This window comes from Mauremys reevesii, linkage group 8, assembly GCF_016161935.1.
Source record: "Mauremys reevesii isolate NIE-2019 linkage group 8, ASM1616193v1, whole genome shotgun sequence".
Lineage (NCBI taxonomy): Eukaryota > Metazoa > Chordata > Testudines > Geoemydidae > Mauremys > Mauremys reevesii.
This window is the reverse complement of record NC_052630.1, coordinates 33063097-33081743: the sequence shown is the minus strand read 5'-3', so window position 1 is coordinate 33081743 and position 18647 is coordinate 33063097. Positions and strand designations below refer to the sequence as shown.

The 18647-nt window shown below is 45.2% G+C and overlaps 1 protein-coding gene and 1 non-coding gene across 3 annotated transcripts in view; both read left to right on the top strand.

Annotated features, from left to right (window-relative positions):
• Positions 1–14273, top strand: part of HSPA9 (heat shock protein family A (Hsp70) member 9) — an 81858-nt gene extending 67585 nt beyond the window's left edge. For both annotated transcript variants that reach the window (XM_039484080.1, XM_039484079.1), the window contains exons 12-17: positions 1167–1271; positions 2382–2499; positions 8199–8293; positions 10687–10779; positions 12567–12707; positions 13525–14273. In XM_039484080.1, the coding sequence (XP_039340014.1) occupies positions 1167–1271; positions 2382–2499; positions 8199–8293; positions 10687–10779; positions 12567–12707; positions 13525–13587 (615 nt within the window). In that variant the 3' untranslated portion in view covers positions 13588–14273. The remainder of the gene's footprint in view (positions 1–1166; positions 1272–2381; positions 2500–8198; positions 8294–10686; positions 10780–12566; positions 12708–13524) is intronic.
• On the top strand, positions 720–790 carry LOC120371212. Its single transcript, XR_005584207.1, has one exon. It is a non-coding gene; the product is annotated as a small nucleolar RNA SNORD63 (small nucleolar RNA).
• Positions 14274–18647: the final 4374 nt, after the last annotated feature.

Sequence of the window (18647 nt, the reverse complement as noted above, 5' to 3'; positions counted from 1 at the left end):
TCTGTTTCTGCCCTGTCCCTGTATTTAAGTCCCATGGGAACACTATGATAAGTGTGCTTTTCTCTCCCCCCCCCCCCCCAATCCATGTTGCCCAGGAGGGTTGAAGTCGTGCTAGACAGTTCACTCTGCTGCTTGTGGCAGCATGACTGGAGGAGCACTGTGTGCAGAGAGCAGCATGGGCATGATCCTAGGCTTGGGGAGGGAGAAGTGGGACACCCAGCATAGGGAATAGGTATAGGGCATTTGGGATTGAACACAGTGAAGATCCAGCTGACTTGGTGGTGGTCATGTGGTAGCACTTTTGGGCACTCAGAGCTAAGATGAGTTCTCACTGCAGCAAGGGCTGGGAACCCTGTTAAGGCAGCCTTCTGCCCCGAGGCGGGGGGGTATGCCTTGTATTGCTCTCTAGCAACCATCCGAGGCTGAGGGCTTCTTCAGCTGGCTAATGAGGGTCCCTGCAATGTGCAGCCATTGGGGAGGAGAGCAGGGGATCCCAGAAGAGTCTCTTCTCCTTTTCACCCCCCAAAACCTAGACAGAATTCCAAGTGGAAGGAGAGGCTGAAATCCAGCCCAAAATGAGGCAGATTAGTGAGTAACTTTTCTTTGTCGGGGCGGGGGTAGCTTTCAACCCGATAAACTCAACTTCCCTCCCCCTCTTTATAAGCATGTAGTGAAAAATCCCTTGAGCTTTTGTCTTGGGACAGAACTGGGCTGTGTCTGTGCTATGATGTTACTATCAACACATCATTCTGAAGAGAACTGGTGCGGAGACTTAATATAACTGAGCACAATGCACGGCCAAACTGCCTTTGGTGGCCTGGAGTCGTAGAGAATGCTCTTCCCCCTGTCGTGCAGGAATACTGACAAGATTAGGCTCCAGCGCTCATTTCCTTGTTCCCCTCTGACTCCCAGGCAAACACTTCGACTGCCTTTGTTGAAATCTTGCCCGGGTGCCTTCCAATGTATATCTTTTTGCCTTAAAATCTTTACTGTATTAAAAGGCTTGAGAAGCATGGAGGGATAATACACATTTAAAGTAGTTCTTTATCCCTTCAGCCTAACTTCCTAGTTTTCATGCTGTTCCCTGTCCTTTAGTCTGTGTAGTAAGTAGGTCAATTCAGGGGTTGTAAGCTGTCAAATACTCTGTTTCTCTCCCCCTTCTGCAGGTGTTTTCTACAGCAGCTGATGGGCAGACTCAAGTGGAGATTAAAGTGTGCCAGGGTGAGAGAGAGATGGCTTCTGACAACAAGCTTCTTGGCCAGTTCACTTTGGTATGTTTGCACTAAATGTTCATGACCTTAAACTACCTTCACTCAGTAAGTTCCAAGCCTCCTCCCATTTTGTTTGACCGCCCCCCCCCCCCTTCTCTTGAAAGTGGGGACTTTAACAGAACCCATTTGATTTTTACCTGCCCCACAAATATAAAGCACAAAGTGATCCAGGCTTCTAAATCAGTAGGCCTTACTGTCAGCCTGCCTTCGGTAGCCATACTATCTTAGAGGCATTGATTTTTGTACCCATGGAACTAGGATGTTAGAGCCTGTTGCCAAATATAACTCCCTACTTAGATCCCATGTTGCTCCTCAGTTGTCCCTGAGGCAGCCAATAGCTGGCAGATCACCCCCTCCCTTCAAGTCCCTTTGGAGCAGCCTAGATTGTGTTAGACTGCAGTTACCATGCTCCAAGGGATGATTGTTTATAGGACGTAGCTGCTGCAGTTCAGTGTGGCTGATTAGTTGACTGTCTTCATACGTAATCAGCCTGTACAGGTATTTGTCCTCCTGATCTGTATGGACACTTGTAATTTAATTTCAAGAGTGGTCATGTTGAATAGGGCTGTACTGTATCGGGGCCGCCTCAAGCTTATACGGGTTCTTAAGAGGCCTCTTCCTGCTTGACAACTCTAATATTAAATCCAGTTCCTGGAAGGAGCCCTCCAGTAAGGCAGGACTTTGCATCTCCTGAAGCATGGTGAATATGTCACCATTTAAACATGGTAGCCTCAAGCGGGGCCTGGCTCTCCCCAGAATAGACCCAAGTAATTAACTAAAGGAAATTGAACTTGCTGCCATGCATGGGATGGAGAAAGTGATTTACTAGCATTAAGTAGTAAAACAGCATTTGCTCTTCTTGTGACATTTATGGCAGCTTCCCTAGCTTCTGGGTAGAAGTCTGCTGCTGCATTAAATTACATCTGTCCCATTAAGTCTGTCAGATACCACTAATTTGCCATGAGTTCTGACAAGCATATCCTGGGATCTGCTTTGAGGTTGTTTTAGTTGAATTGGCAGTTTACCAAGATAATATGCACAACACTGAAGGCTTGTAGACCAAACCCACATCTGTTGGGGAACTAATGACTAAGCACTTCTGGTTTCCAGGTTGGAATTCCTCCAGCTCCACGGGGCGTGCCCCAGATTGAGGTCACATTTGACATTGATGCTAATGGAATTGTTCACGTTTCAGCAAAGGATAAAGGGACAGGACGTGAACAGCAAAGTAAGTGCAGCAATCATTGGATCCCTTATAGTGAAGGGAAGGAAATGTATGCAATTATGCTTGGCTACTCTGTATGAACCTCTAAGTGTGTGAACCCCAATAGTGTGCTACATGTCTCAAACTAGATGTGACCCTTGCCCCCCCAAAAGCTTACAGTCTGGAGTCAGACATGGCACAGCAGGTGAGGGTGATAGGCAGACAAATGAAGGGAAGGGGAGAGGTAGGACAAGTTGTATTTGTTACCACGTCTCCTGGATAACTTGTATCAGCTCCAGTGTGTTCAACCTTGAGCACCAGGACTGGGAGCAGGAGCCCACACACCAGGTTGCAGTGCCACCTAATGGCCCAATCACCTCTCCATCACGGAAGCAGGGGCGGAGCTCCACCCCTTACTACCAGTCTCTGGTTGCTGTCTTAACATTTGCTCTCACCTCCCACAGCCAATCTGATTGTGGCCAGTCCCTGAGTTGGGGCACACTCATGCCAGTGGGGAGGCATATCTAGAGCTGGGGTTGTAACGGCAGAGCCCTTTCCCTGCTGCTGTGAGGGGCATTGGGACCCTGGACTGGTTCTCCCCCCCAGACTCTGCCTCCCCCAGGGACACAGACTCCACTCATGTGCCAGGCTTCCTGTCAGCTCTGGTCTCCAGCTCTGTCCCAGGCCACCAAGCTCTGGTTGCGTTCTCCCTACTGGCAGAAGTGTGCCCTGCCCCTGCTGCTGTTGGCTCTCAGCTCTCAAACAGCCAGCCAGTGGGAGGCAGTAATGGCATGGGGCACAGTCAGAGCATGTGGTAATCGGGGAGTGGAGTGGTATGAGGCAGCGGTGGTGGCTTCAGTAAAAAAAACACTGCACCTTTCAATAAGGTGGGTCATTCATTAACTTTTATTTCTGCACAGACTGCCAAAGGCTGTTGTGACCCTCTTCTACCACCTTAAAGTTGCCCAACTTCCCTTTCAAATGAGCCCTGTACATGAGCAGCCCCTGTTGAGACTCGTCGCTGGTGGGGAAATAGGACCAGCTTTTAAGTCCTCACTTCAGCAGATGAAGTTGCATTGAAAGCAGCCTGACTGTCTTTCACTCTGTGCAATGCAGTGATATAGGCAGAAGAGAAGTCCCCTTATAGTGATAGATGAGCAGCAGTGTCATGCCCCCTTGTACCTCCAAGAAGCAGAGCTACCTACCCACAGAGGCACTTGGGGCAGAGACTGTTCTGTTCTCCCATTGGTTGGAGAGAAGGGAGGGGGCTGAGCAGGGAGGTAGGTGACTGGGAACCCTGGGCCAGGTAGGAGCTCGTTTTCACTTGTCTTCTGTGCTATGCTCCTTGGCGCAGTGTCCATCTGAGAAACTAGTGTCATATGCTAATAGTCCTGGCAGCTTATTGTCTAGTCATGGGACAGCATCAGTGTGCCAAGCTCTGTTAGGGGGAGGAGGTTAATTAGCAAGACACCTGGCATGAAGAGTGCATCTGATCAGACAAGCACAGTACTAAGAATGTACTTTATTCCTAGCTACTCTGCCACAAGAATTTTAAAACCCAGGTGCTTAAGGCAGATTCCCCTGATAACCAGCTGATTCTGGTAGCCTAGAAACAACATCTTTAAACTGCAGGGAGTTTGGGGACCTGAAGCTGTTGTCACTATGTTTACTTAATAACACAATCAAATATTAGAGGCAATATTGCCTCCACAGTTACTGTTGTAACCATGACGCACTGTTTTAGACCCCTATAACTTTGGCTTGGAAAACTTCTTTAGCCTGGATTGCTGGATTTCTACAAAGCTTGAAGAAAAATTAGCATTATTTGACACTTTATTTTCCTATCATGATGATTTGTTGACTTCCAATTTTTCTGCTTCATTCAAAAATGGCGTATTGCCTCTTCGTTCCAGAGTTATGGAATTCCTTGATGAATTTGCGGGTTATAGCTGAAGAAAACATCATTAGAAACTTGCTTTAATGATCTTGGTGAATATTTTTGGATTCAGTCCTGTTGCTGTTATTGACAACAAAAAACACCTTATCGACACCAAATTCATTTGGAGCAAGAGCATGCACTGTTTGTCGCCTTGTATTAGCTGGTTACAGGTGTTCAACAGATACCTCCCCTCGGATATGGGGGACCAAGATTCTCGGCCCAGCCTTTTGCTATCTGTAGCGTATAACAAAGGTTGCAACCATGATCCCATTGTAAACCTCTGACTCGTTAATCCCCTGTCTAACTTTTAAATAGACTTGTGCTATTAGGTTTTTAGGGTTTAGGCTCACTGTCACCTACAATACTCTGTGAAAAATTAAGTGCTTACTGAGATGAAGACCTAAAATTGGTTCCCTTCCTGAAGTGTTGTAAATGTCCAATGACATTTGTCCCTTGCTTTCCAATGAAATTGCATTACACCACCCACTTGAAATGTAGATTGCAATGTTGGCTCAAACAAGGCAGTTTTCACAGGGCAGCAGTAGGGAAAAACTAAGTTACCTTTATTTGATAGCTAGCTACAGCTCTATCACTGAAGGAAATGGAGGGAGAGCATGGCTGGAAACAGTCTGGAAGCCAGGTTCTGAATTGCTCTGGGCTGCTCTCCAAAAGTGAAAGGAAACTCCATGACCTGATAAAGACTCCTCCTGCATTCTGAGCCAGAATGCCCCCTTGGCCTGAGGGCCTTATACACAGGCTCACTTTCCACGTGGAGTAACTGAAGAACAGTGTGAAGTGACTTGCAGATGGTTACAAAGGAAGTATCTAGCAAGGCTGGGAACAGAGCCTTTATCTGAGTTGCCATTATACCAAGCCTCTCCAAGTGCAGTTCTGTCCTTGTACTTTCTAGTAGGTCTCCTTAGATAGGTGCACTAACTAGAATAATACAGACTACTAGCAGCTTCGTGAGAAACTGCATCTGTTCAGCATTATAAGAACATAAGAATGGCCGTACCAGGTCAGACCAAAGGTCCATCTAGCCCAGTATCTGTCTACCGACAGTGGCCAATGCCAGGTGCCCCGGAGGGAGTGAACCTAACAGGCAATGATCAAGTGATCTCTCTCCTGCCATCCATCTCCATCCTCTGACGAACAGAGGCTAGGGACACCATTCTTACCCATCCTAGCTAATAGCCATTTATGGACTTAGCCACCATGAATTTATCCAGTCCCCTTTTAAACATTGTTATAGTCCTAGCCTTCACAACCTCCTCAGGTAAGGAGTTGCACAAGTTGACTGTGCGCTGCGTGAAGAAGAACTTCCTTTTATTTGTTTTAAACCTGCTGCCTATTAATTTCATTTGGTGACCCCTAGTTCTTGTATTATGGAAATAAGTAAATAACTTTTCCTTATCCACTTTCTCAACATCACTCATGATTTTATATACCTCTATCATATCCCCCCTTAGTCTTCTCTTTTCCAAGCTGAAGAATCCTAGCCTCTTTAATCTTTCCTCGTATGGGACCCTCTCCAAACCCCTAATCATTTTAGTTGCCCTTTTCTGAACCTTTCCTAGTGCTAGAATATCTTTTTTGAGGTGAGGAGACCACATCTGTACACAGTATTCGAGATGTGGATGTACCATGGATTTATATAAGGGCAATAATATATTCTCAGTCTTATTTTCTATCCCCTTTTTAATGATTCCTAACATCCTGTTTGCTTTTTTGACCGCCTCTGCACACTGCGTGGACATCTTCAGAGAACTAGCCACGATAACTCCAAGATCTTTTTCCCGACTCGTTGTAGCTAAATTAGCCCTGTCATAAGTAGTTAGTTAAGGGTTAAGTTCTACCTGTAAAGGGTTAACACAGACCTGGTGAAACACCTGACCAAAGGACCAATCAGGGAAGAGAATTTGAAAATCCCAGAGAGCGGGAACTTGGGTCTCTGTGTTCTTTGTTCTGTGTTCTTAGCCGTCTGGAACTACACCAGCCCAGACGCTTAATCAAGTCTGCTCATCTTTCTGAACTAATTTCTTCTATTCAAGCTAGTGAGTATTAGAAGTACTGGGTAATTTCATATAAGAATCCTGTGTCTGCAATTCTGTGTGTTTGTATTGATTATTCGTAATTTTGCCTGTATTGTTTGTACTGAGGAAAAGGGAGAAATTTCTCCAGGGATTAATAAGATTAGACCCTATGAATGTCTATCTTGGATTCATAGAGATTGTGTATTTTTTTCTTTATTCTTTTAATAAACTCTTTTAGGTTCAGGACTTGGTTAAGTTCCTTACCTGTGGATTCAGGGGAAGGAAGCTAGGCGCCACTCTGTGGAGACAAGGGTTGTCTCCAAGCAGAGAAAGCAGGGAAGGGAGAGGGAAGTGAAAGGAATCTTTCTCCCTCTGTGATTTGATCTGTGCTTCCCCAGGAAAGTCTCTGGAAGGAGGAGGGGGGAACAGAGGGGTGTCTCAATTCACCGAATCAATCGAGTGGTGGCAGCGAGAAGGAAACCTACCCTAAGGGTTAGGGTGGGGGGAGAATACCTGCAGGTCCCCATCTTTGAACTCACAAGCTCAAAGTGGGGGTGAGACCCTAGGACAAGCCCCCATCATATTGTATGTATAGTTGGGGTTATTTTTTCAAATGTGCATTACTTTACATTTATCCACATTAAATTTCATTTGCCATTTTGTTGCCCAATCACTTAGTTTTGTGAGATCTTCTTGAAGTTCTTCACAATCTGCTTTGGTCTTAACTATCTTGAGTAGTTTAATATCATCTGCAAACTTTGCCACCTCACTGTTTACCCCATTGTTACTTTGAAGGTGTACAAGGATTGTTCTCTGAGCCCAAGAGTTGAATGCTTGCATGAGAGCAGAGAAGTGGTAAATGCGTCACTAGGAATGAATGTCATTGGGGATCAGCACTTTTCTCTTATCAGATCTCTTAGTTTATACTAAGGATTTTCTAAGGCAGTGGCTTTCAAACTATAGGTCGTGACCCAGTTCTGGAATGGAAGGTACTGGGTCACGATGGCTCTGGTCAGCCCCACTGACCAAGCTGTTAAGTCCAGTCAGCGGTGCTGCCCGGCTAAGGCAGGCTGTTTCGACACTGCACTGTGCCCCGGAAGCAGCCAGCAGCAGGTTGGGCTTCTAGGCGGGAGGGCTCCACTCTGGCCAATGGGAGCTGGTGGAGGGTGCTGTGAGCGAGAGCTGCTTGCACACGCCTCCGCCTAGGAGCAAGACCTACTGCTGGCTGCTTCCGGGGCACAGCGTGGCCCATGGTGCCAGGACAGGCAGGAAGCCTGCCTCTGCACCCCAGCTGTGCCGCTGACTGGGAGCCACCGGAGGTAAGCCTGCGCCCCAACCCCCTTCCTCAGTCCCCCAAACCCCTCATCCCCAGCGCAGTGCCCTGATCCCCTCCTGCACCCCTTACCCCTGGCCCCCACCCAGAGCCCCCTCCCACACCCCTCATCCCCAGCTCCGTTGGCTCACGGGCATCAACAACTTTCTTCATCTGGGTCACCAGAAAAAAAAATAAATTTGAAAACCCTTGCTCTAAGGTGTCACTATTGCACTGGCTCAAATACATGCCTTGTGCTAGTGGCTCATTAGTACAAGGAAACAATCCCTGGCAATATTGGCTAGCTGGTGTGGCTGAAGCATTAATGTAGGAGCGCTCTCTTCAGAAGACATGATTATTTTGATCTCTGCTGTAGGGGAAGAGATTAAAATGCAAAACAGCTTTTTTTTTTAATACTGTACTTTATTTTCTAACATAGTCGTGATCCAGTCTTCTGGTGGCCTCAGCAAAGATGACATTGAGAACATGGTGAAGAATGCAGAGAAATATGCAGAGGAAGATAGGCGAAGAAAGGTAACTTGATGGTGGTCATTGTGGTCTCATCTAATGGCTTACTAGTTTACCAGTCAAAAATCTCCATTCCGTATTATGAAACTGCCCTCTACTCAGAGGACTTCTGGCTTGACATATAAGGGCCAGATTAAAAGATCGTAGGTCATTGTACTCAAGCCTATATTTGCATGTGCAATGACTGCAATTGCGTGTGCAAATGAGTTTTTAGATGCCTAGATAACACTTGTCCCCTATTACCAGATTTCTACATGCAGTTGTCTTTAACTGCAAGAAAATATAGGCATATAAATACCCAGCTCGTTAACCTCTGTTCAGTAGTTCACCTTACGTTTACAAACCAAGTATTTTAAAATTCTTTTCTAAAGAATTAAAGGGATGTGGTTGTGTTATAAGTAGACAAATTACCCTACCTGTTACTAATATGTGAATGGAACTTTTAAAATCTGGTTAAATCTACTTTTCACAACGGATGCTGTTGAATGTTTACATTTAATTCATCTTGGATATTGAAGCTAGACCTACCACTTTCACTTCCAGTTTCTCATGGAACAGTGCAATGCTGCATCGGTAGGTGCAAACACAGCAGGCAGCTGTTTAAACTGTTTTCACTGAACTCATTGAAATAAGTTGTCTTTTTTTTGTTAATTTTATGAAACCAAAATGTTGGTCCTAACCCTCATGACACGCTCCCCTTTAATGAGCAATTGCAGTGCACATGTTAAAAGCCTGGTCTCCAGCATCTTGGGTGCCAGATCTCATCTGAGTCTTGGTATGCCTTCCGTGCACATGAGATCACCATTCCCTCAGGGAATATCTGGCCAGAGTCCACATTGACTTGGTCAAAAAGGAGTGACACTTTCTGCACTCAAGTGATCCAATCTATAATATTCATAAGGTTAATGGTTAGGACTAATTGATTTAATGAGAGTAAACTATAATGAATTGCACTACTAAATACAGAACATTGATTTAAGCAGATGATACTGTAGGATATGGCACTAGCATATGCTTACAGACTGCAGACATTGACACTGTAGATGCTTTACACTGCTCTCATCTCTACAGAACTAGTGATCTTGTTTTGGCAACACTTTTAAATCTCTGATCCTCAGAAGGATGAAGTTCTGGTATAGACCAAAGGGTAGAATAATGGAGTAGCTTTCTGTGAAAGGAGCTGAGTTTTCTTAGGTGTTGTAGCTTTTTCTTCTCTGCTTCATACCTCTGTTGAAACCCTGAGATTCTTGACCGCTTGGCGTTTGGAAGTTACATGTGCAAAATACACTATTGAGAGGTGCCAGCTACTTTCATAACTGTCTTTTTCTTCATGTATTGTCCATCGGGCAGACTTTGTGGATATATAGGGCTTGTGTAGAGTGTTCAGAACATTCCCACCCCATCTCTTTGTCTTGTCACTGTTTGTGTTCCTAACCCACTGAACTAGTGTTGGTGGTTTCAAGTGCCCGGATGACAACCGTGAAATGGCGGGGGGGGGGAGACACCCACAGATTGGATGCACCACAGACGGCAGTACAAGTTTTCCTGTGCTGCCTGCTAACATGCTTAAACCATGATCTGGAGTGACTCACTCACAGATGAGAGCAGTTCATTCCCCGGTTCCCATTTTTAACTCTTGGCTTCTGTAGGGTGTACCAGCTCAGGTGCCTGGGCAGATTAGGTGCTGTGAACTTTGAACCACTGATGAGGATCAATAGAATATAAAGGAGGGGGGAGGAGTGTTAGCTTTTTTGGCTAACAACTCCATTGCACCTCATCCTTCTGAGGATCACATTATTCTTCTGGGGTATTCTTCCAAATGAGTGTCAAAACAGGTGGAACATCCAGCCCTGCTCTGTTTGAGACTGCCATCAGTGCAATAGTTCATGCTGCCACATGGATTAACGCACTTGAGCAATGGGCCACATGGTTCATCTGGCTGTAGTAAGGCAGCACTGCAGCAGGCCCCATGCTGGTTATCTTTGCAACCAGGAAAGCTAATAGTGATTTGCATTTCTTGACCAGCAAACCTGGTATGCAAAAATAATTTAAATATTGAAGAAAGCATAGGGGATACCAAAAATCTGAAGGATTCACAGAATGCACGATGTTCCACACTGCGTCTAGTATCCTGTCAGCTGAGTAACTCCATAGTTGGGTCTGAAAGCTGAGGCTCCAGGTGTCTTGCCCAAAATACTGAAACAAAAACCATATTGCCTTCCTTGTTGGTGTTACTGATGCACGGGACAATCCATGCGCAGCAAAAGCCATGTGCTTGGCCTTGCCATCCGCTAAGCCATCCAGTTCTATGCCACTCGCATCTGTTTACACTATAACTGAGTTGTGTAGATCTGACTGTTATATTGCATAGAGCCTTACCCAGTTGTCAATTTGCCCAGGAACGTGTTGAAGCTGTGAACATGGCAGAAGGGATTATCCATGATACAGAATCCAAGATGGAGGAGTTTAAGGATCAGCTGCCAGCAGATGAGGTGGGTATTTTCTGATGCCTTTGTTAAAGGAGCCAGAGTTCCCTACAGTATCTTCCCTCTCAGGTGAAGCATTGGTTAGCACGTAACCTCTCAGGGATTCTTAATTGTTTAAAATAGCATGTGGCTGAAACTTGCTAGAGAAGCCGACTTCCAGAATACATGAAGGATTCTTAACAGTGGAAGGCAGGCACAGTCCTTGGCTGCTTTTTGTCCCTCTTGGACGGTGGAGGTGGTTGGCTGTGTGGGAGGACATTTTATTGTGGCAGAGAATTTATTTCAAACCCTGAGTCGCAAATGTTAATAAGGTGTAGGTGGCCTATGAAGATGTTAATGTGAAAGGCTTTTCAATTAACCATACCCTTGATCTGACTCCATAGAAAGGTTTGCAATGGCTGATTTCAGAGGGAATTTTTTTCTTCAAAGACACTAAATGTATGAAACAAGTTTTCTTTGTCTGTAAGACAATAAGCATTAAGTGAAGGCTTCCATGCTGTCCTGAGTGTCTCAGAACAGTGGGTGAACTTGCAAGTACAGCACCCAGGAACTTGGGAGCAGCTTAAATGGTTTTAACTTTGTTTCCTTCCTTTACCTGGAGTGAGTCAGATGCTTAGTGTCAGAGGGGTATTTAATGCTGTTCAGTGACTGCTTCATCTCTGCGTTATTCTTCATTTCAAAAACTCTGTTTAAAACTGAGTTCACAAGCTGCAAAAGTATTAAAGCATCCACTTCAAACAAGTAATTTGTGGTTTTAGGAAGGGCCGAGGCTGGAGATTCTTGGCAAGTACCCTTAGATTAGCTTAGATAAAGAATCAGTGGCTGTACCCAGATCACTGTTGGACTTCTTTTTAAAACATGGGTGTGGACACACCAGGTGCTTGTGTAGCCCAGTCAGAGGGTAGAACTTGTTCTCTGGCCTAGCAGAGGCTGGGAAGACAAGAGCCTACATACTTAGCCTCTGAAGGGAAGTTGTATGGGAAACATGTCTAACCCCCTTGCTTTGTGGGAGACCAGAGGGGCAGTGTTAATGGGCCCTGGAAGGATCATGGCCTGCTTGGAGCAGGGAAATCTGAGGCTTCAAGAACATAATATTCCGTCCAAACTGTGGGCCTAAAAGTAAAGGACTGGCAGTGCCTGCCCACATTCTGCCTCTAGACCTGGCTGAGTGAGTGTCCCACGCCCTCGCAGCTCTGTCAGTGCAGCTGTCCCACAGTAACCTCACATCACCAATCCTGCCCTCTTGAGCACATGCCCAGTCTGACGAAGAAGTGCCAGATTGTGTGGAGGGTTTGACAGATGGCAGCAGGGACTGGGATGAGACCATGTTGTTTTGTTTGCATCCCCACTCCTCCCACACACAACAAGGGGAGGAGACTCTTTGGATCTTCGTGCATTGAACACTCTGCTTTGTGGCTCTTTCTGGTGGAGTTTTAAAGACGGATAGATGAAGAGCAGCTTTTTCTGCTCCCTGTGACTCTGTGGTGGCAATAAGTCACTAGAGGTATCAATGAGGCCCGCTCTCAGCCAAAGGGGGCAATTCTGTCTCCGTGGCCCTTTTAAGTCCTTGGCTTAACAAGGTGACCAGTTGGTGCCAGCTGTGGTGTGTTCAGTGATGTGGATACATGCCCGTTCGGAACTGGACAAGCTACTAGGCACTGCAGACTTTTAATTTGAGACTTAAGTCCACTCCTTTTGGCAAGAGCTGAGAAGGGGCTGTGGAAGTGAAGGGCAGGACTCAGTTTTAATGAACTAAGTGCAATGTAACTATATTGTTTGTAACTTGTTTACAGTGCAACAAACTGAGGGAAGAGATTGCTAAAATGAGAGAGCTGCTGGCTCGTAAAGATGCTGAAACAGGAGAAAACATCAGACAGGCAGCATCCAGCCTACAGCAGGCGTCCCTCAAACTCTTCGAAATGGCATACAAAAAGGTGGGTGTGCCGGGCTTGTACAGGGAGAGGGAGCTGGTCCAAATGAAGCCTTAGAGGATTGTCCTTGCCTGGGTAGCTTGAAGCCACAGGTCAGCTCCCCTAAATAGCAGCTGTTGCACTAGTGACATCTTCTCTGGCGCAACGTCTTGAGCTGTCCAGCCAATCAGGGAAGTTCTGAAGTCTGATCCTCGATATTATGCAGCATTTTATTTGTGCTGCTGATCTGTCCCACTGATTACATATAACTTTTAATACCTTGTAGAAACGGTCATTACAAAGCTCTTGATCGGTGACAAGCAATACTTGAGACTGTTTTTATACATCAAGATAAATGGGCCTCAGGCAAACCTCCTAGCAGAAGTATCAATGTAGATCTTTCAGTGAGCGTAGAAAGGGTACCGTGTCCAGATGTGCAAATGCAGTTATTAAAAACAATTAAAATGATGGTAAATGTTGTTGTTTAAACTTCTGCGCATAGTCACTGGCTGCGAGAGACTCATCATGGACTTCCTGACTGCTCTGTCTAAAACGGTCAGCCAGGGCCAGATTGTTAATGGTATTTAGGCCCTAATGAGATTTTCAGAAGCTCTGAGGTGCCTAACTCTCATTGGTTTCAGTGGGTGTTAGGTGCCTAGGTGCTTTTGAAATTCCCACTAGGCGCCTAAATACCTTCAATAATCTGGCCTTTAGGCTTTGTCTTTCAATGTGAGAAGAATCTTGTGATCAGTCTAGAAGAAACCTGGGCAGTTGCTTCCAAGCTCTCAGGATATCTCTGTGGGAGTAGTGTACTGTAACTAATAGATGGTGTCTTTCACAGATGGCGTCGGAGAGAGAGGGTTCTGGTGGAAGTTCTGGGGACCAGAAGGAAGAGAAACAGTAGAATGTCACTCTTGTGCAGAAACTGCAGCAGGAAGAGGGTGAAAATTCTGAAGCTTGGGAGCGAAGGGACCTTCCTGAGCAGAAATGGGCAGAATTCAGTCTTACTGTGTTTTTGCAGTATTCTATATATAATTTCTTTAATGTATAAATTTAGTGTTGTGTCCACTAGATGAATCATCATTTCATGAAAGTTAATTCATGCTAGACAAAGTTCTAAATATTCAGCCCTGTGGTATTTTCAACTGAGCCCCCGGGGGATTCACTCATCATTTACTACTAACATTTGACGAAGTGGTATACTACATTTGTTTAAAGGTTCGAAACCATGTGTCAAATTCTGGGGTGGGAATGGGAGTCCTGATGTAGCCTCTTTGTGGAGCCAAGTTCCTGTGAACTGATTTGTAACAGGTCCTGGGTTCAGCAGTTGCAGGGCCAGCTACATTGCTAGAGAACATTAAATCTGCAGCTAGCTTAGTATTCTTGTACTGAAGGAGAATGGGTTACTTTAATTTGGCTGTAACTTGATTCCTTTTAAGTAAGGCCACATTGAAGTTACATGCATTGCTTATCTAAGCTTTCTGCTCCATACCATGTCTGTTCTCTGCGTATGGTAAAACAATTTCCCTGATAATAAAATTGTTCTTATTGGATCTATTCTGGATTTTTTTAAATAAAAATTGAAACGTGTCCAATTTCTCTTGAGTTTTTGGCTAGTTGCATCCTGGTGAGGTGGCATTTGTTGGTAGACCCACTGCTGGCACAAAGAATGTGAGCAAACTGGAAACCTGAACGCCATATGTTTTTGAAGTAAACTAGCTTCATTAATGCTTTAGTCCTAGTTACATTCAGAAAGGTTCTTCCTGCTTTTCTCTTACTTAGTGCTTGCATGCTTCTCTTGGAACGTCAAAATTGTCCTGCTGGCTCAGACCTGTGCTTTATCTAGTCAGTATCCTGCTTGGAGCCAGGCATCACTGGCTCCAGAAGAAACTGTGCATTATGGGGCTTTTCGCACTTATAGAAGTTTCTTCTAGGCAGTCAGTTGGCTATTGCTATGAAGAATGAGGGTTTATACCCATCATTACTACACTTATACCACAAACTTAATTGGATGTGACTGGTTGTCCATATAAATGTCTCCTCGTCTGAGCTTGGTGCAGTTCTTGGAATTGTACAACGAATGGAGGACACTTCATACCTAGTGCAAAGTGAGGTAATGGAGAAGCCTTTATCTACTGAAACTTGGTCAAAAGTCCAGTTTCTATTAACAGGCAAGACAGTGTATCAGCTGCCTCCTGACTATCACAGTCTGTGCAAATTAATACTTTAACTCCCCCTAAAGTACAGATTACCCATCCCAACCTCTCCCCTCCTAAACGTCTTCCTTCCCAAGTGCCCAGCAGTGATTTCACTTCTGTGATAAATCAAATCCCTACTCTCATCCCAATTGCAAAACCCTCCCATTCCCTGCCTCCTCCAACATCTGTCAGTACTGACCCCAACAAGTTTCCTGTCCTGATGGTCTTCCCCAAAAATTGCCCTCTGCTCTGCTTTTAAGCCTGAGCTTTCACTCCTTAAACTTTCCTCTCTCTCAGCTGTAGCTTTCAGATTAAAGTGTCCTCCATCCCTTGCTGCTGGCCCCCCTTCTGCCCCACAAACCAAGATTGTTTTTCCTCTACTAACAGCAAAGCCTGTTCACTCAGCTACTCCACTTCTGAGCTGCTGCTTGTATCTCCCAACCCCACCTGCTGCCAGTTTCCAGCAGGGAGCTTTGGCACTATTGAGTGAGTCAATGTGAGCAGTCAGGTCAGCCGCTTACTTTCATCTCCAAGTGGGTTCATGTAAAAGCCGATACAGGGTTTTGAAGATTCCTCTTGAGAGGAATTGAGAACATGCCTACTCTGTTAAATCTATTCAAAGGGGGGCTTTGTAAAACTCAGTGGGTGATCTGTGCAGAAAGGCAGTCATTCATAGCCCCACCTACTAGGTCTGATCTACATGTTCTACCTCTTGCCTGAAATAGTCTAGTGATGACACCTATGTTTGAGCTGAACACCGTGGGCTGGAACATATTAAAGGCCCTGTTCTAATTAGTGAAAAGGAAATGAATTTGAGTAAAGCGCTTGCTGTGCTCTTTCAAAAGTCTGCTTGGAAAATAGATGGCTTGAATAGGAGCCCTTGGCAGAAGGCTGGTACAGAGGCTAACATGATGTTGTATCAAGGTATACAGTGGTGCCCCTATCATCAGAGGTTGATCTGGTGTTGAACAACATCAGTGATCCAAAAGGGGGGGGGGTGCTAAACAGGGCTCTAGTGGTATCAAAAGGGATGCAAATTCCAGGGAGGACAGAGAGAGGTCTAGATGGGGGAAAAAGATGGGCATCAAAGAATGAAATGAGTTTGAACTTGGAAAGATTTAAGCTCAGAGCCCTGGGAGAAAACTAATCAAACATAGTCAATGGGGAGAAAGGCCAGAAGTGCATCACTGCAGAAAGAGAGGCACAGTAGTTGGCATCACAGCTTTGAGATGAGTTTCCAGAGTAGATGCAGTATTGTCATGGGGCAGAGGAGCGATGACATGTGGAGGAATGTAGCTGATAGTGATGCAAAAGGGGTGTCTCTCTTGCAGGCTGGCTGCTCTTTGATCTGAATGAGTTTTGTGGCAGTGAAAGTTGCTGCTGTGATACTCCTTGTGTCTGATTTTTCTGGTGTCTTCAGTTGGGTATTTGTTTCTATCCTGGGAGGAGGGTAATCAGGCTACTGGAGACAAGGGCCTTTCTGTTTGCAGCTGTCACAGGGCCTGTAACTTCTAGGCTTTACCTTGGCTTAGCAGCCCACAGGGATGGGGAGTTTGGTATCCATGGCCCATTCAGACATTGGCAACATGAAAGGTCCTAACAGCGATAGAAATTTCTGTAATGTGGACACTTTTCTGCTTAAGAGCTAGACTGAGACCCCCAACTCGCATCACAGGCGAGGTTTGGATTTTATAAACCCAGAGGCTATAAGCTTTTTGACACAGTCTGCCTTGACTGATCTTCAAGGGCTATTGTGCTGCAACTTTTCCAGGTTTCCTTCTAGAACCAGTAATCACCTGGTGTAAAAAGGACTGTTGGTAAGAAAGGGTTGGACTTCTCAGAAACTTAGCACACAGCTACATGGGCAAACATCTGGCTGTGGAAACGTGTGCACAAAATTATCCACTTTGGAGTGACACTTGCTGTAATTGCGTATGCAATTTAGACATGCAGGTGTGCATGCATTTTGCACATCCAGCTGTATGCTTAACATTTCCACAATGTGGCACTAGATCATGGTCCTGTATGCAGGATCTGTTTATGGCAGGCACTGCTTAGGACTGTATCTCCTGATGAGAACAATCTCCTTTACAAACCTAGATTGTATACCAATGTGACCATCTAGTTGGTTTTCCCCACAATTTGTTGGCCTCATCAAAAGGGATTCTCCAGCTAAAGTTACTGATTGTCTGGAAAAGAATCATAGAATATCAGGGTTGGGACCTCAGGAGGTCATCTAGTCCAATCCCCTGCTCAAAGCAGGACCAATCCCCAACTAAATCATCCCAGCCAGGGCTTTGCCAAGCCTGATCTTAAAAACCTCTAAGGAAGGCAATTCCATGACCTTCCTAGGTAACCCATTCCAGTGCTTCACCACCCCCCTAGTGAAAAAGCTTTTCCTAATGTCCAACCTAAACCTCCCCCACTGCAACTTGAGACCATTACTCCTTGTTCTGTCATCTGCTACCACTGAGAACAGTCTAGATCCATCCTCTTTGGAACCCCCTTTCAGGTAGTTGAAAGCAACTATCAAATCCCCCCTCATTCTTCTGTTCTGCAGACTAAACAATCCCAGTTCCCTCAGCCTCTCATAAGTCAAAAGAGGCGGGAGAGACTTTCCTTGGCTAAGGGGTGTTTTGGGTGGTTCCCGGAAATTGTTTAAATAGAATCTCTGATGGTTTTGGCTACTTCCTGCCTTAACCCACAGGCAAGCAGTATGCACAGTATTACACACTGTCTCAGTGGCAGAGCCAGGAACAGAATCCTGGAGTCCTAAATGCCAATCTGCTTTTGGATTTAGTCTGCAGTTGTCAGACCATCAGGACAAAAGCATTGTCTGAAGAAGACACTGCTCCTAAACTGCCTCCAGGGATTTTAATTATTGATCACAGCTGACCTTTACTTATGAATGGATCTTTTCTTTTACTGCTTAGGCTCCCAGCTGCTTACGTCTGTTGCATGGAAAGATGCTATTTTTAATGTTTATCATTAGCTCTGCTTTTTCTTTGGAAAACTAGATTATTAAAAGAGCCAAAAAGGGATGGAATCAGGGGATTTTTCTTTCATGGTGAGAACAGCTCCCTGCTGCAAAAAACTGCTGAGCTGGCAAGAGATACAGCAGTGCAGCTAGACAAATGGCTATTATCGCTCATAAAAGGAGTGGTTCCTGTCCTAGAGAGTACCTGCTTTAGCAACATGCTCCTGTGAAGACATCTGTTAGCAGAGGGGGGTATTTTAGATTCATTGTGTTCCATCATTCTTAATATAAGCTGATATTCATCTTGCAAAGCCTATGTCCTGTGCAATGCTAAGGTTTTTGAATAATATGTGCTGATCCCTGCATAATAATTCAGCACCTTTTGCACAGCTGCAGTGGGGTGGTTTACTGGCCAACATCTGTGCCATGTGCGTTTATTTGAGTGCATGAAAGAATTCCTCACCCAGAGCTTAGGGCTGGGTGATCCATATGATGTAAAGTCTAGGGACTGAAAACATGAAGCTAAAGTGAACCCATCACTAGAAGATGAAGGTTCTGTGGGGGAACTTTGGAAAATCAGGTTGTTTTAAGTAATAGATAATGCTAACAAGATTTGGGCTATTAAAACACTTGCGTCCAGGCTTAAGCCAATCTAATGATTAGATTTTAGAAAGAGACCTATTGTGAGGGGCAGATTAGCCCACATCTGCCTGCTGTGAGGTCCTTGCACCTTACTCTGGAGAATGAATGCTACTGTAGGCAGCACACTGCACCAGACTGACCAGGGGG